General features: G+C 37.1%; 1 protein-coding gene across 3 annotated transcripts; it reads right to left on the bottom strand.

Annotated features, from left to right (window-relative positions):
• On the bottom strand, positions 1-23,314 carry LOC127453930 (antizyme inhibitor 1-like). Of its 3 annotated transcripts, none has more exons than XM_051720732.1 (12): positions 23,114-23,314; positions 20,006-20,127; positions 15,793-15,982; positions 15,526-15,699; positions 9,223-9,395; positions 9,005-9,139; positions 8,806-8,887; positions 8,592-8,666; positions 8,229-8,394; positions 3,503-3,621; positions 3,219-3,418; positions 1-3,136 (listed from the first exon to the last, which is right to left on the bottom strand). In XM_051720732.1, exons 3-12 carry the CDS (start codon positions 15,898-15,900, stop codon positions 3,022-3,024), a joined length of 1,347 nt encoding a protein of 448 aa, XP_051576692.1. In that variant the 5' UTR covers positions 15,901-15,982; positions 20,006-20,127; positions 23,114-23,314; the 3' UTR covers positions 1-3,021. The 3 variants fall into 3 exon arrangements, with proteins under 3 accessions (XP_051576692.1, XP_051576691.1, XP_051576693.1); XM_051720731.1 differs by lacking the exon at positions 23,114-23,314 and adding an exon at positions 21,275-21,456; XM_051720733.1 differs by lacking the exons at positions 15,793-15,982; positions 20,006-20,127; positions 23,114-23,314 and having other exon boundaries at positions 9,223-9,379; positions 15,526-15,655.
• Between the last annotated feature and the right edge of the window lie 1,665 nt (positions 23,315-24,979).

The following is a 24,979-nucleotide window of genomic DNA, read 5'->3' as shown; positions in this document are numbered from 1 at the left end:
ACGGGAACCAAACTTTGTGACTTTGTCAAGACTATCAAAATACACATTAAAAAAATCTATTTTTTTTTTTTATAAAATTGTTTAAGAGATGTAACCATTTAAAAAAAATAAAACAAAAAATTGTTCACGGGTCAATTTGGAACCAGGCATCAATTGTGGCTTTACATATAATACTGTGTAGATGTTTTTGTACATTTATGAATTAGATTTTTACTTATAAACACTTCACTTACATTTAACCTCTTTCCAAAACTTTCTCACACCCTTTTTTGTCTCTCACTGGGACTGCACACACACACACACATACAGACACACACACATTCCTGTACAAAACAGACATGACAAATAATCTAAATCAAAGGTACTACTGTCTAAAGGGGGTGTGGCGAGAGCAAAAGTTCATGCACACATTAATCTAAATAGGGCTTGAAAGAGGAAGTTGTTCATATTTTTACTCTGCAGTCATCTGATGCAGAACCAGCTTACAGCAAACTCACACATCAACATTCAACACTTCATGAGATTAAATAGAGTATATTTAGCATAAAAACATAGTAAAGAAGTGTTAATGTTGTATAATTGAGTTGTACAGTTGTTTTGATGATGTTTAGTTAACTTCTGACCAGGAAATTCATTCAAATTTCTAGTAATTCTCACATTAGATGTTAATATAAATTATATATTATGTTCTACTTAGATAAAATTTCACATAAATGTTGATAAAAAAGATGTCTTCACATGTATCACACTGGTTTAGCTGTAGTTAATGTATATTTTGAAATGTCAAAGAATTTCTACATTTAATAATTTCTAAAAAATTGCATATTAATAACTTTTATATTTGTCAGTTAAAATATTTTTACATGTATGAACAGTTAAGAACTTATTAATGACTTAAAAATAGTTTTAGATGAAAACCATCATGTTATGAATGATTTATTAGCTTTTCAAAATTGACCCGCAAATGCAAAAGGTGTATGCAGTTTCTGAACGCAATAGGAGGGGGGTTAACAATAATGCATTTTTATCATATAAGTGATTACAATTGTACCACAGAAGTTCAAAGGAAAATGACTTGACAGACCATTAAATACCATTTTATTGACATCACAACTTTGTTAAGAAGATGCAAATGCTGTAAATGGCAAACAGTCTGTACAGTAGTTTGTGCCCTGACATTGAATGATGGAACAAACACACGTAACATGTTAAATTACTTTCTGATCTTGCGCTTTTCGTGTTTTGACAAATTATTTTCAACGGTTCGGGGCTAGAAACCACATGACTTGTCTAAGGATCCTGCAGCAAATGAGTAACCTCTACAACAGATCTCTCAACAGAGCATCTCACAACAACCAGCATCACATGCTCCAACCATCTTCAACACATTCTCAGACGTACTTACGAGACATAACACATTTATGTAATCATGAAAGAATGCTTTTGATATCTTACCGCAGTCGATGTTTGTAGACTATTGCTTAGAAAAGCACCAACTAAGGCCTGAAAAACACTAAAAAGCATGTGAACGCAAAAACGTATAACTACACAAGCTCGTGTGTCCGGTGTGCCAAAATGTGTGCTCAATCCATAAAGCAACGCAAGTGCACGTTTCATTCTCGGCCTCGCCACAGGGGGGCGACATAGCAGCGTAAGCATTAACGGTTATTCCAAATCAACTCTTGCCCAACATTTTTTTTCTCAGAAATATACATATATGAAGAAAGTCAAATTGGTTGCGAACAACAGTTCATGTTGACTTTAAAGTTAATTACTAGCTAACTGAATAATAACCTATCTGGTTTAACGGCAGATATTTAAAAGTAACTTTAACACTGACGTTTGTTACCACTACAGTAACACAATAGCACAAGTTAAATATGTACAAAAGGACCACACGCTTGCGATGCGTTATACATACATGTACAAAGTATGTTTCAGGCCCATGAGAAAGTCGGCTCAAGTACATAATTCTATTGCATTTTGTCCACAAAATCATAATGCGTTCCTTAAATAATCTTATTATTGAGCCGATTCAAATGATCTCTAACATCATCATTATCCAGTCTAAACGTACATAATCGTTCATAATATGAATCATAAAAACAAGTGCAAATTTCTTGCAAAGCATCTGATGATATCATGAAACTAGACTTTAGGTTTAATAAATAACTTTTCCCTGTTGGGTACATGATTTACTTTAACAGGAAACAATATATGCAATGTGTATATATTTATACAGCGGACTTAAATACAATTTATTATATTTGTAAATGTCAAGCTAATCCCATCTATTTGCTGTATATCCACCAGTTCTAATGAATATTCATTCATTATGGTCAATAACACTCCATCAAATCCAACAGCAGAGGTTTCCGAATGTTCTTAAGCGCTTAAGTAGAGGTAGACCGATATATATCAGTTTTACCGATTAATCGGTGCCGATAGTTACTTTTTGGAACTCTATGTCGATAGTTGTCGATAGTTTTTTTTTTATTCCTTCATGTTCATTTGATAATTATGTTTTTTAAATTTAAGCGAGGGCATGCAAAGGAAATTTTGACCTTGACGAGGGGAAACATCGAAATGTCCCCTTTGACGAGGGGAAACGTCCCCTTTGACGAGAGGAAACGTCCCCTTTCACGAGGGGAAACGTCCCTCATCACCACATACATCATCAATTTGGTAAATCTCTGTCTCCGTCATTTCAAAATAGGAGTCCTCGTGTTAAAAGTCCCATGTTATGTACCCAATCTTCTTTTTTTCTGATTATTATTGGTTGAAAAATAAACTACATCTGGGATTTTTTTCATTTTGTACTCTGGCCTCTTGCTGACTAAGAAAATACTGTGGCATTCCATGAATCGATTTTAAAAACTATCGGCCGATTAATCAGTTATCTGCCTTTTCCACCACCTTAGTTATCGGTATAGGCAAAATCCACTATTGGTCGACCTCTACTTAAAATCACCCTTTACAAAATAATATTAATAACTGTAATAAAACCCAAGTTGATTTCTATTAAGCTGGGGTAGAAATAGATGTCTTGGACATGCTTGATTGCAGACAACATGGTACCAAAGAGAAGTTTTTCATCCTTGTGTCCAAAGTGACACCACAATTATGAATCTCATTCCTGCAGAGAGCAAAAACAATTTAACTGAAAAGAAATATGGAGATAACAGGCACACCAATACATAAGCATTCACTCTCCATACCAGTCGCATTCAGTGATGGTGTAGAAGATGGGCGGTTTGTGTTCATCTGTATTAGTGAACGTGGCCCCTGCATTGCTGAACAGGAGCCAGTCTCCCACAGTGAGTTCTGGAAGCAAACATCTCTCCAGCACCTGATCCAGATCATCATCCGACGGCCCCCACAGACTGCTGGAGAACAGCGGCTCTTCTGCTGCCACCTCCTGAGAACACAACACATTACAGTGTCATTAGTTCATAGGGATTCCTACAGCATGAGGTTCTCAGAGAAACTGTGATAACATTACCTTGTGCGGTGATGGCACTGGTATAGAATCTTCACACAACAACTTATTGGCAAAAGACCCATAAACACCCTCATTCATGTAGTAGAGAATCTCTGGCTCATCGTTTGCTGACAGTGCATCTGAAAAAACAAACAAACAAACATGACATTAAAGAATCTGTTTACATGGCACAAACTCCACTTGAATTAGGGCTGTCAAATAAAAATATCGAATATTCGTTGAATTTTAGAAAGAATGCAAACTGTACATTCAAATTTTGGATGTGTGGCAAGAAATGACGATGAGCTCAGATTGATCGCATTTCTTGCGCTAAAAAAGGTTTTACAGCGCAACAAATACAGTTTAACAGAAAGCAGGTGTCTCAAGATGCTTTTAAAGCAGTATCGCAGTATCTCCTGCACGAGATGCTGAATAAACAAAAACAAAGAGAAACAAAGACGTTCGTCTGGTGGGCATTTACACTGAAAAACAAATGGATGGTTGCAAAAGCGTTCGGTGTGAACAGCCCCTTACAGTTGGTGGAGGTCTTTAGCTGTTGTGTCTTGCTCTCTTATAAGCGTTTCTCAGATTAAGCAATGAGTTTTTTTTAAACACTTTTCAACTTGGAAATGTGTGTCTCGAGATCCTGTTCAGTTCCAGTCTGTTGTGTTTCGTCTGATTGAACAGCCCCTGGCCTGGACTCATATTCTGCGCCGCTTCACCACCGAGTTCAGCCGAATACCACTGCTATCTGTGAATATTGCTACCCTATATACAATATTTTGCTGTTATTATGAAGCTTGAGTCTTGAGTAGTAGGAATCAGTGCAAGTGTAACACCATGTGAACTATTGAAGCGTTTTCCCCCCCTCATTTTACTTTTGACTTCACATTTGAGAATATGGACCGACTAAAACTTTTTATTTATTTATTTTATGCACATTAGTTGAAAATGAAATGCTCTTTTTAACAGCCAGGAATGTTCTTTGCAATAATATAACGGTGCTGTATGGTTTACGTATTCAATGCGTCAATTTAAAAATCAGCTGACTTTAAAAAAGATTTAATATATTGAAGGTAAAATTTTTAATTTTGTTTCTCTCCCAATTGACAGCCCTAACTCACGCTTCAACTTGGCACTTTTAGCACGGTTGATTTTGTCTCATTTAAACATTTTTATTACCAACACTTTTTTTTATTTGTCTACTAACAATGTCCAACAGTGTATGTACATGCATCACAGGAGATTTATGTCATTTGTTATTTCCAGCACATCTCAAATTCTGTTTTGGATTTAATTCTGTGCTGCAAATGACGCTGACGGAAATTACATTTTTTAATTTTTTTCAAATAAAATGACCGACTCATTTGGCTTGCTGAAGCTAATTTCATAGCTAACATTTGATTTATCCTAAATACACACAATTAAATAATATTTTCACACTTTTTGCATCATTTGTCAAAACTACAGCTTGATTGTAAATGATGGCCAATTAAAAGTGATATTTCTCTTGATTTTTCTAAGTTTTAGTCTCATTTAATCGTTTAATCTCAAGCATGCTCTTCACTGACACTTTTGTCCAATTGGTTAACAAAACGTTATTATGGGACAAATTATTTGGTGTTGTGGAAATGACGTCACAACTGTGGGAGATTCAAATCTTTGAAATCATTTACACACTATACATATTTAAATGGTTTCTGTTTATTTCACTGTTTGTTTAGATTATCACAGTTTTAAACATGTAATAATTAGTATTTTTAAAATGGATTTTCTTAGTTTAATACTGAAAGTCTGGGCCTGGGACAAGGCTAAAAAAAGTATTTGAGAAGGGCCAAAAATAAATAATGAAGGCCTGGTAAAAAAAAGTTGAAATCTGTCCATTTTAATAAAAATCAACCCCTGGGACATAGAAGTGCCCAAAGTAGAAGAAACACCATTTTACTGAAAAATTCATGCTTTAACAAACATATGAGCTCCCTATTTTTGTTTTTAACCCTTTAAGCTCTGAGGGTGTTTTTAAAGATTACCTGTTTCAGTGGCATACCTAAAATTAAAGGCTTATAAAAAAATAAAAAAAATACAAAAAAGAAATAAAAAAAAAAAAAAAAACAAGGAATGTCAAGTGTTTGGTATCATTTTAATGAAAACTTTTCAAAATTTGTAATGATATATAGATGATAAATTCTGAGACTCTCAGCCTAAGAAACTGCTGAATATTTTAATTTTTTTAATTACATTTTTTTTCTTTTTTGTTTTTTCTGATTTGACATTATATATCTCTGGGTGTAAATTAGGTGGCTCCGAAAATACAACAAAGCATTCAAAAGTTATAGCATTACGAAATAATTTATCATAGTGTCCAAAAACATCTCCAAGTATACAAAAGCCTGTCCAATAGGGATGCAACTAATGATTATTTTGATAATCTACTAATCTAACGATTACTAGAATGATTATTTGACTATTCGGCTATTATTGCAACAATTAATCATGAGCTCTTAACCGATTATTCAGCTTGTTCCCCAACTTAAAAGGATGTATTAAACATGCTTGCTAACAATAAAGATATTTTTCATTAAATGAGCTTTCCAACAACATATGACACGTGACTATTTGATCAGTTTGATGTTTTTACCGATTACATTAAAATGTGCAGTGCAAAATTATTAATACATTTAAAAACGGAGCACTTCTGATTTGTCTGCAAATTTCAAAAGCACTTGTCCAGTTTTGGTCATAATGCATACATGCATTGGAAAGTAAAGCTTTTAAGCTTTCAAACAATACCTATTTTGTGTTGGTCAAGACTGTAGTTATTAATATATAATATAATAATATTAAAATAATTGATAATTATTTTTTTCTTGGCCCCCAGAACATTGGCCCCATAGACCAGGGGTGCTCACACTTTTATGGCATGAGATCTACTTTTTCATAATTACAGTAATATTTACCATGCACAATTTACATATATTTATTGTGTTGTCACAATACCAACATTTCCGCAGCCGGAACCAATACCATTCAAATTTGATGATTCTCGATGAAAAAACTAATACTAACTAATTTGTTAATTGAGTAAGCATTCTTTCAAGTTCTCAAGTAATTATTCAAGACAAGCAAACAGTCAGTAATAAAATTAGAACAAAGAATTTCTAACAGCAGTATCAAGTATTCAAGTAAACATTCTTAAATTCTCGTTGATTACAGGTCTTCACTGTATGATTACAATACATTCATATTTTATTTGAAAGCTACTAAATTTAACCAGCCAAGAGCAATGGCTGGTTTTATTGTTTTCTAGTTAATATTAATGACAGTTTGTCACATGGAAACCTTTTATTGATCACTTCGATGGCACTACAGTAGTGATTCCACCCAAAACCCTAACTTATTTAAAACAAAGGTATTGTAAGCATTTTATTTATGTATTTATTTAGTTCCACTTCTGGTCTGCACAGCAGAGCTGCCATGCAAGGTGCTAGCCTGCCATTGGGAGCAACTTGGGGTTCAGTGTCTTGCCCAAGGACATTTCGGCATGTGGAGTCATGTGGGCCGGGAATCAAACTGCTAACCCTGCGATTAGTGGCCAACCCGCTCTACCACCTTAACCACAGCCGCCTATCAGGCTGCATATACACTGCAAGTCCTAATGCACATATCCAATATTTTCATACAAATCTGCTTTTTTGTCCTGGTGTTTACACTTACTTCAGACATAACTGACTATATTTCTATCAGTCAAGACAGACAGGCATTTTGAAATGTATTTGACCATTTGACCAATTTAATTGCTCAAACCAGATGACAAGGGTTTCTAGATCTAGTGCACGGAGAGATTGCAGAATTCCTAAAAGAAATTCCGCATTTGCACAATCTGCCTTTTCATACAAGGCAACTAAAGAATGGAATAAGCTACCCGATTTTTTATACGTTCTCCAGAAATGTTAAAAATTGGCATTTAGGGCTTCAAACTTGTCATCATTAAGTTTGTACGATGTTAGTATTTTACTGTTAATGTATATGTTTGTATGTATGTACATATATTTGCATGTTTTTTATTTACCTGCCCAGGGACTGCAGATGGAAATTAGCTATCTCTTCTCTTGTGAGATTAAAGTTTTTTTGTGCATGGTCCCTGACAAATAAATGAATAAAATAAATAAATAAATAAAATCACACAGGGATGTATCCGCATTATCGTGAGCGCTCTCACAACACACACACGCAAACCAAAAGAAGCCCTCTGTCAGAAAGTGGGCGGGGGGGGGCGAGTTTCTGAAAAGTAGGATGACATGGGAAGAGTCATTTATATTCACGAGGAAAGCGATACCCGATTGGACGATTTAGTAATATCAGGAAAGCGCCACCTGAGTGGTCGGAGAACCTACCCCTAATCGTAACCGTAACCAATCAGGTAGAGCTTTTCTCATAAATATGAATTAGTTTTCTCCTGCCATCCTACGTTTCGGAAATCCACCCGCATGGGAGCCGAAATGGGGCAATAAAATTGATCTTTAAGAATTTCGTTATTTGAGTAGTTTCTCTCTCTACTAACTTCACCGTTTGACCGGTGGTTGTCTTGCGATCGCGATGGACATAATGAGCACCCCTGCCATAGACTTTCATTTTAAGTGCGATACTATAATTTTGTGACATTATGCCACAAATGCTGATGATTTAGCTTAACCCAGAATTTTCCTTTAATAAACAGGTAATCTTGAGCATGCTGACTTCTACTCACTGTGTGGTTGGCCGATGAAATCCCGCCCCACTGCTTTCTTTGCGATTATATTCACGGCCAGCGTGAAAGCCGCAGACACATAATAAGCTCCTGGTTCAGCGATGATTGACACACCAGTCGAGAGAGGGAAATACATGTCCAGCATAGGCTTCAGTGTTCTGTTAACCTGCAAAAAAAAACAACAACACTAGAAACTCTATGAAACAATATTTATTATACCACCAGCCACGTTTGTATGTGTAATATCGAATGTAGAAATATGCAAAAAATAGTAATAATAAAGAACGATTAGGTGTGCCCAAACTTTTAGTGTAGCAAAAGATGAAATGTCATGAAAGTCTGAATAAATCCTCTAGATTTCACCTTTTCTAACTGTGCTTCACTTCCATCAAAGCCTCCTCCGATGTCCAGAATATTCATTTCAAACCCGAGCTCCTCCTAAGATTAAATTCATTTACAACACGTGTTACAACCCTGATGGAAAAGTCAACCCTGTGAAATAAATACTGATGCAGAAAGCAGTGAATATGGCATTTAGATAATAAAGATTCTCTCAGGAATCAGTAGGGAAGCTCACCCCCATATCAAAGACACAGCGGGCATCAGATACAGCACGAGAGAACGACTGAGTGTCCTGACAACAGCTGGGAATGTTGAATCTGTGTGGGTACAACATGCATGAAATAACATGAAATTAAAAACTTATTCTGAACGGTGGGCGATTCGTTTGTGCACATTCTACCACATGTCCATTTTCATTTAATAGCCAAACTCACTTGACTCCTGTAACGTGGATGTTGAGCTCTTTGGCACACTCGAGCAGATGTCTGCAGTCCTTTAGTGTGGAGCCGAAGGGTATGATCGTCTCCTCTCTTTCACAACAGATCTCTGATGTCAACAACAGTAACACTCTATTGCAGGAAGTAAAGTTAAAGGATCAGTGTAAAACCTAAACAAGATGTCACAATTAGCAGAGACAGACCATACAACTCACTTTGCTTTAGGATGGCAGCGTGCGATCTTTCTCAGCTCTGCCTCATTGTCACACAGCATCAGGGGGATGTTGTGTTTGGCAGCGTGTTTGATATGGGAGAGCTGCTTACACATGCCACCAAGAATGATGTCCTGAGATGGGACGCCAAAACCCTTCACTAAATCCAGGTCGTGCTGACATAGAAGGTAATAATAGCAGCAAAAGCATAAAGTATAGAACTTATTTTAGCATACTCAGCTCTTTAAAGGGACAGTTCAACCAAAATATATAATTCTGTCATCATTTTACATGTTGTTTCAAACCTGTAAGCCGTTATTATAATTTGTTTTCATGAAACACAAAAGGAGAATTTTTAAAGAATCTTTTCTTTGCAAGAACAGCTCATAGTGCTGGTCACTAGAGGTCGACCGATAGTGGATCTTGCAGATACCGATAACTAAGGTGGTGGAAACTAACGACCGATAGTTAAAAAAAATAAAATAAATAGATTTATAGAATGTAAAAAGATTTTCTCAGTCTTTCCAAACTATGACGGGCACAGACGTCAAGGCTACAAGAGTCTAAAATGAATAAAATCCCAGATGTAGTTTATTGTTCAACCAAAATCCTAATAATAATCAGAACTTTTTTGTTTTGTTTAAGATTTGGTGCATATCATGGGATCCTTTAACTACAACCCCAATTCCGAAAAAGTTGGGAGATATGAAAAATGCTAATAAAAACAAAAAGGAGTGATTTGTAAATTATATTCAGCCTTTGCTATATTTAAAGCACTACAACTACACATTATATGATGTTTTTCCTTGTGACACTCGTTGTTTTTTGAAAACGTACAATAATTTCAAATCAGATGATTGCAACACGCTCCAAAAAAGTTGAGACGGAGCAATTTAAGAGCAATAACAATTTGACGAGTTAAAATAACAAGGCAATGTGAAACTGGAGATGTGAAACAGGTGGGACAATCGTGTTATAGTATATAAGGAGCCTCCAAAAACCTAGTCCTTCAAGAGCAAGGATCATTCAAGATTTGTCAATTTGCCAACAGATGCTTCAGCAAATAATCCAGCACTTTGAGAACAATGTTCCCCAAAGACAAACTGGAAGGATTTGGGGCATTTCACCCTCTACAGTGCACAATATAGTTAAAAGATTCAAGTAATCTGGTCAAATCTTGGTGCGTAAAGGACAAGATGAAAACCGCTTCTGAATGCTCCTGATCTCTGTTCCCTCAGACATCACTGCCTTAAAAAACATCATTCATCTGTAATGGATTTCATGAACATGGGCTTGGGATTACTTTAGTAAACCTTTGTTAGTCAACACCACTCGCCGCTGCATCCACAGATGCAAGTTAAGACTTTACTATGTAAAGGAGAAGCCATACATCAACACTGTCCAGAAGCACTGCCGACTTCTCTGGTCTCGGTCTCATCTTAGATGGAAAGTAGAACAGTGGAACCGTGTTTTTTGGTCTGATGAGTCCACATTTCAAATATTTTTGAAAAACAAAGCCGTCGTGTTATCCAGGCCAAAGAGGAAAAGGACCATCCAAGCTGTTATTAGCGTCAGGTCTAAAAGCCAGTGTCTGTATGGGCCAGGGGTGTGTCAGTGCCCATGGCATGGGTAACTCGTACATCTGTGAGAACACCATGAATGCAGACAGATATGTACAAATTTTGGAGCAACATATACTGCCATCCAGCACCGCCTTTTCCAGGGACGTCCCTGCATTTTCCAGCAGGACAAATTCAAACCACATACTGCCCGGAATTCAAGTGCATGGCTGTGTAAGCTGAGAGTGCGGGTGCTAGATTGGCCTGCCTGCAGTCCTGACCTGTCTCCAATTGAAAATGTGTGGCGCATTATTAAGCACCCCATCCGGCAACGAAGACCCTGTACAACTGTGTAGCTAAAGACCTACATAATGGATGAATGGGGGACAATTTCACTTTCTAAACGTAGTCTTCAGTGCCCAAATGCTTAAGTGTTATTAGAAGAAATGATGTTTCACAGTTGTAAACACTCAACTGTCCCAAATTTTTTGGAGCATGTTGCAATCATCTGATTTGAAATTACTGTAAATTTAAAAATAACAATGAAATTCACAAGGTAAAACATCATCTAATGTGTAGATGTAGTGCTTTCAATATAGCAAAGGGTGAGTATAATTTACAAATCACTCTTTTTTGTTTTTATTAGCATTTTTCATACTGTCCCAACTTTTTCGGAATTGGGGTTGTATAAACAAGCCCGAAACAAACAAGGAACTCTTATTTTAAATAACAGAGACTTGGCTCAGTTACAGTGCTCCTAATTCATTTTTTACCAAATTAATTTTTTATAGCCTATTTATTAACATAATGAAGGGTTATACACAGTTGTGCTCAAAAGTTTGCATACCCTTGGAGAATTGGTAATATATGTACCATTTTTAAAGAAAATATGAGTGAGCAGGCAAAACACATTTCTTTGATTTCTTATGGGATTCATATTCAACTGTAGGTTATAACAGAATGGCACAATCATAAAACAAAACATGGCAACAAAGAAAAAAATGAAATGACCCCTGTTCAGAAATCTGCATACCCTTAGTTCTTAATACTGTGTATTGCCCCCTTTAGCATCAATGACAGCGTGAAGTCTTTTGTAATAGTTGTCTATTCAAATTCTTGCAGGTGGTATAGCTGCTCATTCGTCTTGGCATAATGCCTCCAGGTCATGCAAAGTCTTGCATGAACCGCACATTTGAGATCTCCCCAGAATGGCTCGATGATATTAAGGTCAGGAGACTGTGATGGTCACTCCAGAACCTTCACCTTTTTCTGCTGTAACCACTGGAGGGTCAACTTGGCCTTGTGCTTAGAGTCATTGTCCTGCTGGAAAGTCCAAGAGCGTCTCATGTGCAGTTTTCGTGCAGAAGAATGCAAATTGTCTGCCAGTATTTTCTGATAACATGCTGCATTCATCTTGCCATAAATTTTCACAAGATTCCCCATGCCTTTAGAGCTCACACACCCCCAAAACATCAGTGAGCCACCACCATGCTTCACAGTGGGGATGGTATTCTTTTCACTATAGGCCTTGTTGACCCCTCTCCAAACATAGCGCTTATGGTTGTGACCATAAAACTCTATTTTGGTCTCGTCACTCCAAATTACAGTGTGCCAGAAGCTGTGAGGCGTGTCAAGGTGTTGTCGGGCATATTGTAAGCAGGCTTTTTTGTGGCATTGGCGCAGTAAAGGCTTCTTTCTGGCAACTCGACCATGCAGCTCATTTTTGTTCAAGTATCGTCGTATTGTGCTCCTTGAAACAACCACACCATCTTTTTCCAGAGCAGCCTGTATTTCTCCTGAGGTTTCCTGTGGGTTTTTCTTTGTATCCCGAACAATTCTTCTGGCAGTTGTGACTGAAATCTTTCTTGATCTACCTGACCGTGGCTTGGTATCAAGAGATCCCCGAATTTTCCACTTCTTAATAAGTGATTGAACAGTACTGACTGGCATTTTCAAGGCTTTGGATATCTTTTTATATCCTTTTCCATCTTTATAAAGCTCCATTATCTTGTTACGCAGGTCTTTTGACAGTTCTTTTCTGCTCCCCATGGTTCAGTATCTAGCCTGCTCAGTGCATCCACGTGAGAGCTAACAAACTCATTGACTATTTATTCACAGACACTAATTGCAATTTAAAAAGCCACAGGTGTGGGAAATTAACCTTTAATTGCCATTTAAACCTGTGTGTGTCACCTTGTGTGTCTGTAACAAGGCCAAACATTCAAGGGTATGTAAACTTTTGATCAGGGCCATTTGGGTGATTTCTGTTTTCATTATGATTTAAAAAGGAGCCAAACAACTATGTGATAATAAATGGCTTCATATGATCACTATCCTTAAATAAAAGACCGTTTTTTTGCATGATCAGTCATATTTTCAAAATCAATGCCAAAATTTCACCATTTCTGCCAGGGTATGCAAACTTTTGAGCACAACTGTATATACTGTGTATTTTTTCAGAACAATAAGGTTTATTATTATTCACAAGATATGAAGTTGGAGACATTTGGCATTTTTATTTGCATGGCCTCGCTTGAATTTACGAAGGAATAAAAATTAACCTCCTGAGACCCGAGCGTGACAGCGAAGTCCATTTTACATTTCTCTTTTTGATTTGTAACTAGTAGCACCTAATAAACAGATTAAAAAAAAAATTCTAGAGCAAATAGTTTTCATAAAAATGTATGTCCACATATGTGGACAGCGGGACTAAGTTGTGAAATTTTAAATAATACCCAACTATAGATATTTTTTTCATCAAATTGTTTACGTTGTTTCCAGGAGTGTTGATTATTCATGTTACAGACATTACATCAGAAATTATCATAATTAATTCAGATTCAAAGTAATGTCCAGCATCATCCAATCACTGTCAACCATGTTAAAATAAAATGATACATTATAAATTCTGAATCTATGTACTGATTATCATTGTCACATGTCTGTCAAACATGTTGAGTGATCCAAACATCATCTGCAGCCTGAAACTGAACTTTTGATCAGATTTTAGGAGTGAATGCACTTAGCTGCATAGAGAGCTATAGCATGCTCCCTTGCTCCCTATTTAGTGAATGACTTAACCTCCAGTGTGCTGTCTGTCTGCACTGGTCTCAGAACAGTTTGAAATGCACCTTATTTTCATCCTAACTCCATATAAAGCCTCTGAAAGCAACATTGTCCAGTTTTTGGATGAACCCATTGATTCTTAATGTGATAATACACAGTAAATAGAGGATTTCTAAGGAAAGAATGCGCTAAAGTACACATTAGTGTACATTGCGTTTAGCAGCATGGTGTTTCACGATTAATCGTTTACATTTATAAAACGGCATATCGGATGAAACTAGAGACTTTAATCTTTTGACTCAAACAGATTTCAATGTAAAAACATTATTAGGCTTCTTACCAGATGGTCTTATCGGCTATTAGTCGGTTTAAATGAATTTAAATTATGCGTTGCGTACAGCGAAGCCAAAATACAACATCCCTGCATGTGTACGCGGGGGTCGCACAAGGTTACCAAAAAAAAAAACAAACAAAAAAAAGATCGGCAACTATCAGCATAGATAGATAGATTTTGCCAATAACTGATCCAAAAAGCAACTATCGGCATCGATTAATCGGTAAAACCTATACTGGACACTACCAAAAAATAAATAAATAAATAATTAGCCCATGCAACTTCTGCACTCCTGAAGCCATATAATAGCCTTTCGTGTTCAACAGAAAGAAAGATAAAACACCACATGGGAAAAATTATGGATGAATAAATAAAGACATAATTTTCATTTTGGGTACACTATTCTAGGCCTGGGCTATATGGACCAAAAATCATATCTCGCTATTTTTAGGCTGAATGACGATACATGATATCTATCTCTGTATTTTCTATGAAGTGGGCTAAATGTTCAGTTGTGAGTCAAGCCCACATGTGAGATGGTAAATGATGCTTGCAACACTCTTTGTTTTTGCAGAAGACTTTTCGGGTTGCGAAGGCTTCACGGCCGGGGTTGCAGCAGCAGCACGAAGTATAACACACTCTTCGTACTGCAGTTTATTGCGCTGTTGAAAATGGTGGATACAACCTGTTTATGGTATTCTCTACAGATGGTTTTGCTGCTCATCTGATCTTTTAAATCCGAACCATCTCCAAATAACTGAACCACTGTTTTTCTTTTTACTAACCAGAGACCTATGTCACAAAGCAGGATTAAGCAGCTAGCTAGATAAGTTTAAACGTAGTTTTTTTTTTTTTTCTCCCCAATTTGGAATGCCCAATTCCCACTACTTAGTAGGTCCTTGTGGTGGCACGGTTGCTCACCTCAATCCGGGTGGCGGAGGACAAGTCTCAGTTGCCTCCGCTTCTGAGATGTCAATCCGTGCATCTTATCACGTGACTCGTTGTGCATGACACCGCGGAGACTCACAGCATGTGGAGGCTCATGCTACTCTCCACGATCCAAACACAACTTTCCACGTGCCCCATTGAGAGCGAGAACCCCTAATTGCGAATCGTGTGAGAGAGGAGAGATGCAAACAATGGCACAGCTTTACGGAAGAAACGGGTTATGTAACGCAACATCAAACTATATAGATATAAGCGGTATTGTCTCATCCTATATCTTGTTTGAAAATATATTGATATACCTTAAAAAGTCGATATACCACCCAGCCCGACACTATTCCTTTAAATATGAAATGTGAAGTACAGACTACAGGGATGAGACATTTTATACTCTATATTCACCTTGTTTGTGCAAACAAATCCAGTTCCAAGAGCAGCCAGGATTTCAACAACCACTGGGCTGCTGTTGCACTTGACTGTGTAGAAAGGCCGAAACTGCTCCATTTGAGTCCTCCAGCGAACTTGCTGCCACACAATCACCCCAAGATCAGCTACAAAAAACGCACTTTTCTGTGCCTAACAAAGAAGAATGGACAACGTGTTTTGGTACAGAGAGAAAAAGGCATAATAAATGACAAATACACAACAGAAAGCCCTTGGCACACTTACAAGAGTTTGTTCTTGGATGTGTTTATCAATGACATCACAGAGAGCTGTGCTTCCTTCTAGCAGCTCAACCGAACAGTGCAGTTCATCCAGAGATTCCTTCATACTCATCAGTAATCCGATGTTCTGACGACATAAAGCAGGTCACCTATTTAGAAGAACCCTCAGAGCTCTTGAGTCCTAGCGATATCCACTGCAAACACACAACAGAAAATCATGAAGGCTTCTGTTAAAGATCTATAACATGACTGACTGAAATAAACGCCATCCCAAACAAGACTCTGAGACTGCTTTACTTTGTGGATCAGAAATGTAAATAAAACTCAATTATATGAAAGCAAAATCTATTTATTTGGAGATAAACAGGGCTGGGACATATAGCTTAATATTTTTCAGCCTTTGTCGACATTTTATGGACATCTAAATATTTATGTGCAATAAATGGTTTACAAGGATGTTTTTTTTTTTTAATCAGAAGAACCATAATGTCAACCAAAAAGTCATTGCAGCCAAGTATATTCAAAATGTTGAATGCAAAAAGTAAATTACAGTAAAAAATCTTATTTAAGGCATGTTTTCCCATACATTTGTGTACAACAATATTATGGCGTAGTAATAAACAGCCATAGTAATAACAATATCCTGTCACCGGAGCTCACATATCGAGGGAAGCCTGACTGGCACGTGTCGCGTGCACACGCACCTGCACGCTCCAGAGATACAGTAGGATGGAGCAGAGTGCGTCTCGAGTGTGATTCTCCGTGGATCGCACAACACTCATTCGAAACCAGTCTTTAAGCACCCCGCGCTCATCACATTCCAGATGAGAAGCATAGTTAGTGCTTATAAAACGGCAAAAGCAAGACGAATTAGAATATCATATAATTTGCAAAATTAAAATTTCAATGCCGGAAAAATCCTGTTCTCACAAAAGCAGTGGATTTAATACTTTAAAATGTACAACAAGAAAACCAACCGGCATGGCAGCCTTCTCTTGTCACTAAGAGTCTCTGTCATCTACAGACTCAACAGTCCAGCTGAAATATATCAATCAATTGCACAATTGACACTCAATTGGATTGGAAGCATACTTCAAAAGTTTACTCTTAATAATAATAATAATATAGCTAGTTTTTTTTAATGGACTTCTCCTTCAATCCCACCATCTCCCTGTGCCTCCCCTGCAGTGCCCTCACACCTCCCAAGGGGGCCACACCTCACAATTTGGGAACCACTGCCTTTAGCCCCTCATGACAGAAATGTTATCTTTTTATTTTGAAAAGGCACATTTTGTTCAGGTCATGTGGTGTGGGAACACAAAACTATTGCGAGGGAATGCAATCTATTGTGAGGGAACACAAAACTAATTCGAGGTAACACAAACTATTGTGAGGGAACGCAAAACTAATTGTGAGGAAACGCAAAACAAATTGCGAGGAAACGCAAACCATTGCAAGGGCACGCGAAACTAATTGCGAGGGAACGCAAACCATTGCAAGGGCACGCGAAACTAAGCGCGAGGTAACGCAAAACAAATTGCGAGGGAACGCAAACCACTGCTAGGGCACGCAAAACTAATTGCGAGGGAAGCAAAACTATTGCAAGGGAATGCAAACTATTGCAAGGGCAAGCAAAACTAATTGCGAGGGAACAATGCAAAACTAATTGCTAGGACACGCAAAACTATTGCTAGGACACGCAAAACTAATTGCGAGGGAATGCAAACTATTGCAAGGGCACGCAAAACTAATTGCGAGGGAATGCAAAACATCACAAGGGCACGCAAAACTAATTGCAGGGAACGCGAACCATTGCAAGGGCACGCAAAACTAATTGCAGGGAACGCGAACCATTGCAAGGGCACGCAAACCATTGCAAGGGAAGCAAAACTATTGCGGGAATGCAAAACTATTGCGAGGGAATGCAAACTATCGAAAGGGCACGCAAAACTAACTGCAAATTAATGCAAAACTAATTGCGAGGTAACGCAAACTTAATTGCGAGGGAGTGCAAAACATTGCAAGGGCACACAAAACTAATTGCAGGGAACTCAAACCATTGCAAGGGCATGCAAACCATTGCAAGGGCATGCAAAACTAATTGTGAGGGAGCACAAAACATTGCAAGGGCACGCAAAACTAATTGCAGGGAACGCAAACCATTGCAAGGGCATGCAAACCATTGCAAGGGCACACAAAACTAAGTGCGAGGTAACGCAAAACTAAGTGCGAGGTAACGCAAAACTAAGTGCGAGGTAACGCAAACCATTGTGAGGGCACGCAAAACTAATTGTGAGGGAACGCAAAACTATTGCGAGGGAACGCAAAATTAATTGCGAGGCCACGCAAAACTAATTGCGAGGGAACGCAAACTATTGCGTGGGCACGCAAAACTATTGTGAGGGAACGCAAACCATTGCAAGGGCACGCAAAACTAAGTGCGAGGTAACGCAAAACTATTGCGAGGGAATGCAAACTATTGAAAGTGCACGCAAAACTAACTGCAAATTAATGCAAAACTAATTGCGAGGTAACGCAAAACTAATTGCGAGGTAACGCAAAACTAATTGCAAGGGCACGCAAACCATTGCAAGGGCACACAAAACTAAGTGTGAGGTAACGCAAAACTAATTGCGAGGTAACGCAAAACTAATTGCGAGGTAACGCAAACCATTGTGAGGGCACGCAAAACTATTGCGAGGGAACGCAAAATTAATTGCGAGGGAACGCAAACTATTGCGTGGGCACGCAAAACTATTGTGAGGGAACGCAAACCATTGCGAGGGCACGCAAAACTAAGTGCGAGGTAACGCAAAACTATTGCGAGGGAATGCAAACTATTGAAAGTGCACGCAAAACTAACTGCAAATTAATGCAAAACTAATTGCGAGGTAACGCAAAACTAATTGCGAGGTAACGCAAACCATTGCGAGGGCACGCAAAACTAATTGCGAGGGAACGCAAACTATTGCGTGGGCACGCAAAACTATTGTGAGGGAACGCAAACCATTGCGAGGGCACGCAAAACTAAGTGCGAGGTAACGCAAAACTATTGCGAGGGAATGCAAACTATTGAAAGTGCACGCAAAACTAACTGCAAATTAATGAAAAACTAATTGCGAGGTAACGCAAACTTAATTGCGAGGGAGTGCAAAACATTGTGAGGGCACGCAAAACTAATTGCAGGGAACGCGAACCATTGCAAGGGCACGCAAAACTAATTGTGAGGGAGCGCAAAACATTGCGAGGGCACGCAAAACTAATTGTGAGGGAGCGCAAAACATTGCGAGGGAATGCAAAACTAATTGTGAGGGAGCGCAAAACATTGCGAGGGCACGCAAAACTAATTGCAGGGAACGCGAACCATTGCAAGGGCACGCAAACCATTGCAAGGGCACGCAAACCATTGCAAGGGCACACAAAACTAAGTGTGAGGTAACGCAAAACTAAGTGCGAGGTAACACAAACCATTGCGAGGGCACGCAAAACTAATCGCGAGGGCACGCAAAACTAATCGCGAGGGCACGCAAAACTAATTGCGAGGGAATGCAAAACTTTATGGGAGGGAACGTAAAACTATTGCGAGGACACGCAAAACTTTTTGGGAGGGAATGCAAAACTATTTCAGAAAGAAATTCCCACCCTGTCCTCTATCGGGCTCTGTATAATACTATGGGGAAAGGCTTTTTTTTTTTTTTTGCCATTTTATTCTTCTTGTTTAAAAATTAAATCCTAAAATGTGAGGTATATACGTAGAGTCTGAGATTTGATTGGTTAGGGAGTACGTGTCTAGGGAGTATTAGATTCTGAGCGTTTCTCCACATCATTCATGAGAAGGAACACTTCCATCCACTCACTGTGCTACCTTTTGCGTGAGATTGCATTACAGAGGAGATATTAAATGCACTCACGGAACAGATATGAGAGTGGACTTCGAGATTGAAATCACTCGTCAGAACGGACCACAGGCCATAACCGGACCAGAGCTTGTTTCTTGGCCTCAGTTCTGCTCCAAACATGAAGCAGCTGTTTGTTAAGATGCACGTATTCCATTGCGTCTTCTCTGTAAGTCTGATTATTGTTAGAGTTAATTTTATAGAGTTTTTTAATTGTTTATATATTAAATGTAATTGCCAATTGGGTCAGCAAATAATTAGTTACTTAACTAATAACAAGTTCTTCCTTATTCAGACATTTAAGCATCAATATGAACTTACAGGGACAGGTCAGCCGCTGACCTCTCCTGCTATCAGCTAGGATCCCAAGGGGGCTCAGCGTTGAAATTAAACTGCTCACGGAAGCTAGAAGCCCCTACGTTGTTTTCGTAGTTCACACACACCTGAAAGAGATATTAAATTGTAAATGTGATGTAAAAAAAATTGAAATCAACCCATCTAATGCAGAAGACATTGGAATATTATATTTAAGTTAACAGTGCTAATAAAAAAACAGCTTTACTGTTCGGGAAAATACTTGAACATATACAAAAATACATAAATAAGACATCCAGAAATGAACGAGGCGCCAATTTCACAAGACTTTTATCCTTCAATATACAAAGGCTTACTACAATATGGAGTTACACTTGTGCCACAATTCTCCATGCATAAAATTATATTTTGAGTGTAGGAGGAGAAAGCAAAATTTAAGAATTCCAAGCGAATTCATATTCAAATAAATTTTATTCAAGCGCAAAATTGATTTTCGTTTGCTCAAAATTAATTTATCTTTGCAAGAAGATACATTGCTTTACAGAACTGGGTTCACGCACGTGCAAAATAACTTTTTGTGCTCTCAAAATATCATCTTGTGCGTGCAGAAAATATTTAATGCGATCAATTTCATATTGCACATGCAGAAAAAACATTTGTACTCGAAAATATCATCTTGCGCATGCAGAAATTTTTTTGTGTGCTCAAAATATCATCTTGCATGTGCAGAACATTATTTGTGCGCTCAAAATATCATCTTGTGCGTGCAAAATAACATCTTTTGCGCTCAAAATTTCATCTTGCACGCGCAGAACATTTTAGTGTGCTCAAAATATCATCTTGTGCGTGCGCAACATTTTTGTGCACTAAAAATATATTTTAGCGCGTGCAGAATTGTGGCACATATATAACTCCATACTAAAACGCCTTTCTAATTTTTAGCACAATCTCTCTGATTAATTAATAAAGCCGTAATGAAATAATTAGTATTGACTTACTGGCCTATATACCAGCAGACTGTGCGACAGACGCGATGAGGATTAAATTACAGACTAATTTAGCACTAGTCATCAAGAAGATGCTAGCGATAGTAAAGCCATACGCTATATATACAAGTAAAATATTAAAACAATAAACCGTTTCAATCTTAAAGCAGCCTGACATGTAAAGAAAATACTACAACTTGAATATTTTCTTCACCCTTGAATCAAATTCACAACAACAGGCTAAAAGATAGCAGACACACGTTAGCTTATCAAAGCCGAAGCTACTTACATGGGAGAAATTGCGGACATTTGAGATAAACCGTCTTCTCTTTTTCGGCGGAATTTTTACAATGTAATAAGAGCACCGATATGAGAGATAACGGTAATGTTGTGATCCATACGCGGAGTGGCGGACTGTAGAGACGGTTGAGGGCGTTTCGCTAGCTGAAGCTGTGAGGGTGATGAATGATGTCGGTTGTGGAGGTGACGAGTGAAGGGGGAGGAGCGATAATTTAAATTATGTAGTGAAACGCATGAAGGGGGCGGAGCGATCATTTGAATTCTGTAGTGAACGCTTGAAGAGGGCGGAGCGATTATTTAAATTATGCATTGAAACGCTTGAAGGGGGCGGGGTATTTATTTTCGAGGGGGCGGGCATTTGTTTACGTTATGTGGTGAAGTCCATTAAGGGGGTGGGACGATATTTATTTTATACAGTGAAGCGCGTTGAGGGGGCGGGATATGTTTAAAATATGTAGTGAAGATACTGATATTTTAATGTATGTTTTAAATTTTTTTTAAACGTATTTATTTTTATTTATTTTTTAAATAAGTGTATGTTTAATGTGTCAGTAACACTGAATTAATTACTGTAATTAAATTACTTTTTCATTGAAAAAGTAAAGTAGGGGATTACTCTTAATTGTTCAGTAATTTTAATTACAGTTACTTCTGATGTAATTGTGTTAAATACTTTACAGACCACAGAACAATTCTATATAAAACAATAGTGAATTTAAAATCGAAATTTAAGGTCTAATGTTAAAATATGTTTTCTAATTTAACGCTGCCCCCTTAAATTCTTTGGCCAGTTCATGAATAATTTATTTGATTTTATATGATTTATTTGAAAGAATTAAAAGATCTATCCTTGTATTTTTCATCTGGTCGAGACTGATGAGGGTTTTAGAAAGTAATTAGTAATAAGTAATAAATAAATATAATATCTTTAGCCGTGGCGCTATATATTCAACAGCGGCGAATCGCTGAATAGCAGTTCCAAACAAAATCAGAAATAGTAAGCATTCTAAAACATACTATTATATTTATAATTAACAACTATTGTAAATTATAAATACTGAAAAAATAGTTTGGAGGTGAAGTAAATAAAGTAGAAAATATTCAGTACTTTCTACATTGAATAAATTAAAGCGTGAACATGAATATATTATGTAAATTCTACATTCTAAATTCCAGTAAATATTATTTATGATTGATAGTTATCTTTACAATGTGTCACCATGTATTAATCCTTGTCATATTTATTCGCTAATTTCACTGGTTAATGAACTAAGTAAATTTGACTTAACTTTTCAAAGCTGGTGTTCCCAGCATGCACTGGTCTTGAATAATTAATGAGCTTGCATGGTTTCACTGTTTGCAAGTTTATTTACAACGTTTTTATTGTTGATTTTGTTGTTACGTTAGGTAACTTCTTATTTCGTGCAGTCTGAAGTTCATTTTCTACTCACAAAATATATCTGTTGATACTACTGTACTAATAAAGTTTATTCTAGAGCCATGTATATCATATTTGTAATTAAAAGTTACTGTATTTACATGTTTAAGTTACATTTACTCACTCACTTTAATCAATATTATGTTAACTAGATTTTCTTAATTTTATACTATTAAGATTTACTCAGAAAAACTGTGTACAAAAAGTACGAAATAAAAATGAAGTAAATCTTGTCATTTTTTTAATATTCTGCTATAAGGCTTTGAATTTGATACACCTTACCGTCTAACAGCTAGTGACATAAATTGTTGGTAAAATGAGCATGATGGTGTTTTATATAGTTATTTATAAGACCTATTTCACGAAATTGTGAGAACTGTGCCTCCTCACCTGAATAATGTCCAAAAAGCCATCATGGTCTCTGCTACAAAGTTCCTGTCAAAACACTGTCCATGTAGCGCTTCGATACTCTGACTCTGAATAAAACATTGCCAAAAAATTTAATTTTATTGCAATCTGTGGGCCTATTATCGCACTAAAAGTCCTCTACACAGTATTCATGCTTTCTTCATATGTGCTGATGTTGCCTCATTGTCCTCTCTCATGAAAATGATTCTAGTTTCCAAAAGTTACAGACACAGTTTGCAGAGGGCGGAGCAATGTCAGAAATTAATTTCGGATTTTATTCTCATGAGCATTTTCACCTTTATGAGTGCACATTTGTCTTCTAATTAAACAATAATTTGGTGTCTCATCCATTTGTCAGATGTGTCAATTTAATCAATTCATTGAGAATTTATTACCTTTTACTCTATATAAACAGCTCATATTTTATGACATAACTTGTATAACCAGGACTATAATAGAACAATATCAGATGTTATAAAGAAAAGACAGAATCTCTCATTGCAAGAGCATTTTTTGCCGACACATTCTGAATTTTAGGGGCATTTTTGGCCCAAGACCCCCTTCATTTCTAACCCTGGGGTGGAGTATTGACCACTGAAACCTTCTCAAAGTCAATCTATTTAAAGTTCATTTTTACCACATTCTCTTGGGTAAATGATAAACCTAATGACTATTTGATGAACATTTGAATAACTAGCAATCTGCATCTCAATTCATGTATTTCTGTGCAGTATTCAAAATTCTCAAAAAGTACTAATAATAATGTTTTAAATAAATGCACAAAATGCTAAAGTAAGTAAGGGATTATCAGAAAATAAGGACTACATTATCACACTTATTACACTGTTACTTACCAAATATATAAATGGACATGAAATAATAATCTGAGTTATTATGTAAGAAGAAAGAAAGCACAGAGTGATTTAAGAAACATGAAACTACCAGCTTAGTGCTTTTGAAATATTATAATAACTGCAGAATGTCACCATTTAGATTATAATAAATTATCATCTAATTGATTATTTTAATTTCTTGTTTAAGATCTTTATAAACCTTCAAACAGACACACAATGTATAACAGACTAAATAGTTAATTTAAGAAGCAATACCTTATGTCTGGGTAATTATTCTAAAGTCAACGTAAACATGTATGTGAGGAAATGATGTTACAGATACAAATTCCTCATTTGTTAGTTCCCTTTTGCTGAGTCTTTTACCAATAATACTTTCATCAGAATGTCAAATGAGCTAATCGAGCTTCGCAATGGTTTGTTTTCCTCACGTCAGTGTTGCTTGGGCTTCTATACACTTGTCAGTGCAAGTTTCTCCCTCGGACCACACAAAAGCAGTTCCGAGTTTTGTGCCTGCTCCCTCCGGACTATAAATGAGCGTATGGCATTTAATCTAACATAACATCTAAAGCAGGAGTAAGCGATTGTGTTTGATAACCATTGTTCTAGGTATAATAGTAATCTGGCTCTGTATACTTGTTGAAGGCGAGACATGTGGTTTGCCTGCCATATTCAATAACACCCCACTTGCATTGAGCAACAGGAATTCCTATGCACATTTAGAATGTCATATTATCTAATGGAAGAAAACAAGGGCCATTTCAGATGTTACACCATTAAGGGATTGGAAAATGTCAATAATATTGGATCATAGTTGTCAATCTTTTTACCCCAGGGTAGGAAAGTCAATTTCTACCTTAAAGGGATAGTTCACCCAAAAATTAAAATTCTCACATCATTTACTCACCCTCATGCCATCCCAGATGTGTATGACTTTCTTTCTTCTGCACAACACAAATGAAGATTTTTAGAAGAATATCTCAGCTCTGTAGGTCTA

The sequence above is a fragment of the Myxocyprinus asiaticus genome, chromosome 16, assembly GCF_019703515.2.
Source record: "Myxocyprinus asiaticus isolate MX2 ecotype Aquarium Trade chromosome 16, UBuf_Myxa_2, whole genome shotgun sequence".
Taxonomy (NCBI): domain Eukaryota; kingdom Metazoa; phylum Chordata; class Actinopteri; order Cypriniformes; family Catostomidae; genus Myxocyprinus; species Myxocyprinus asiaticus.
Note: the sequence above shows the minus strand (reverse complement) of the source record. Positions and strands in the feature narration are given on the sequence as shown.

Bases quoted from the DNA above. Each gene is read 5' to 3' on its own strand.
- LOC127453930 (XM_051720732.1), bottom strand. From the start codon at position 15,900: ATGAGTATGAAGGAATCTCTGGATGAACTGCACTGTTCGGTTGAGCTG. The intron at 3,419-3,502 runs GTAATGTTATCA...TTGTGTTCTCAG, and splicing joins CAGTGCCATCACCGCACAAG to GAGGTGGCAGCAGAAGAGCC. The intron at 3,137-3,218 runs GTATGGAGAGTG...TGCTCTCTGCAG, and splicing joins ACCATCACTGAATGCGACTG to GAATGAGATTCATAATTGTG.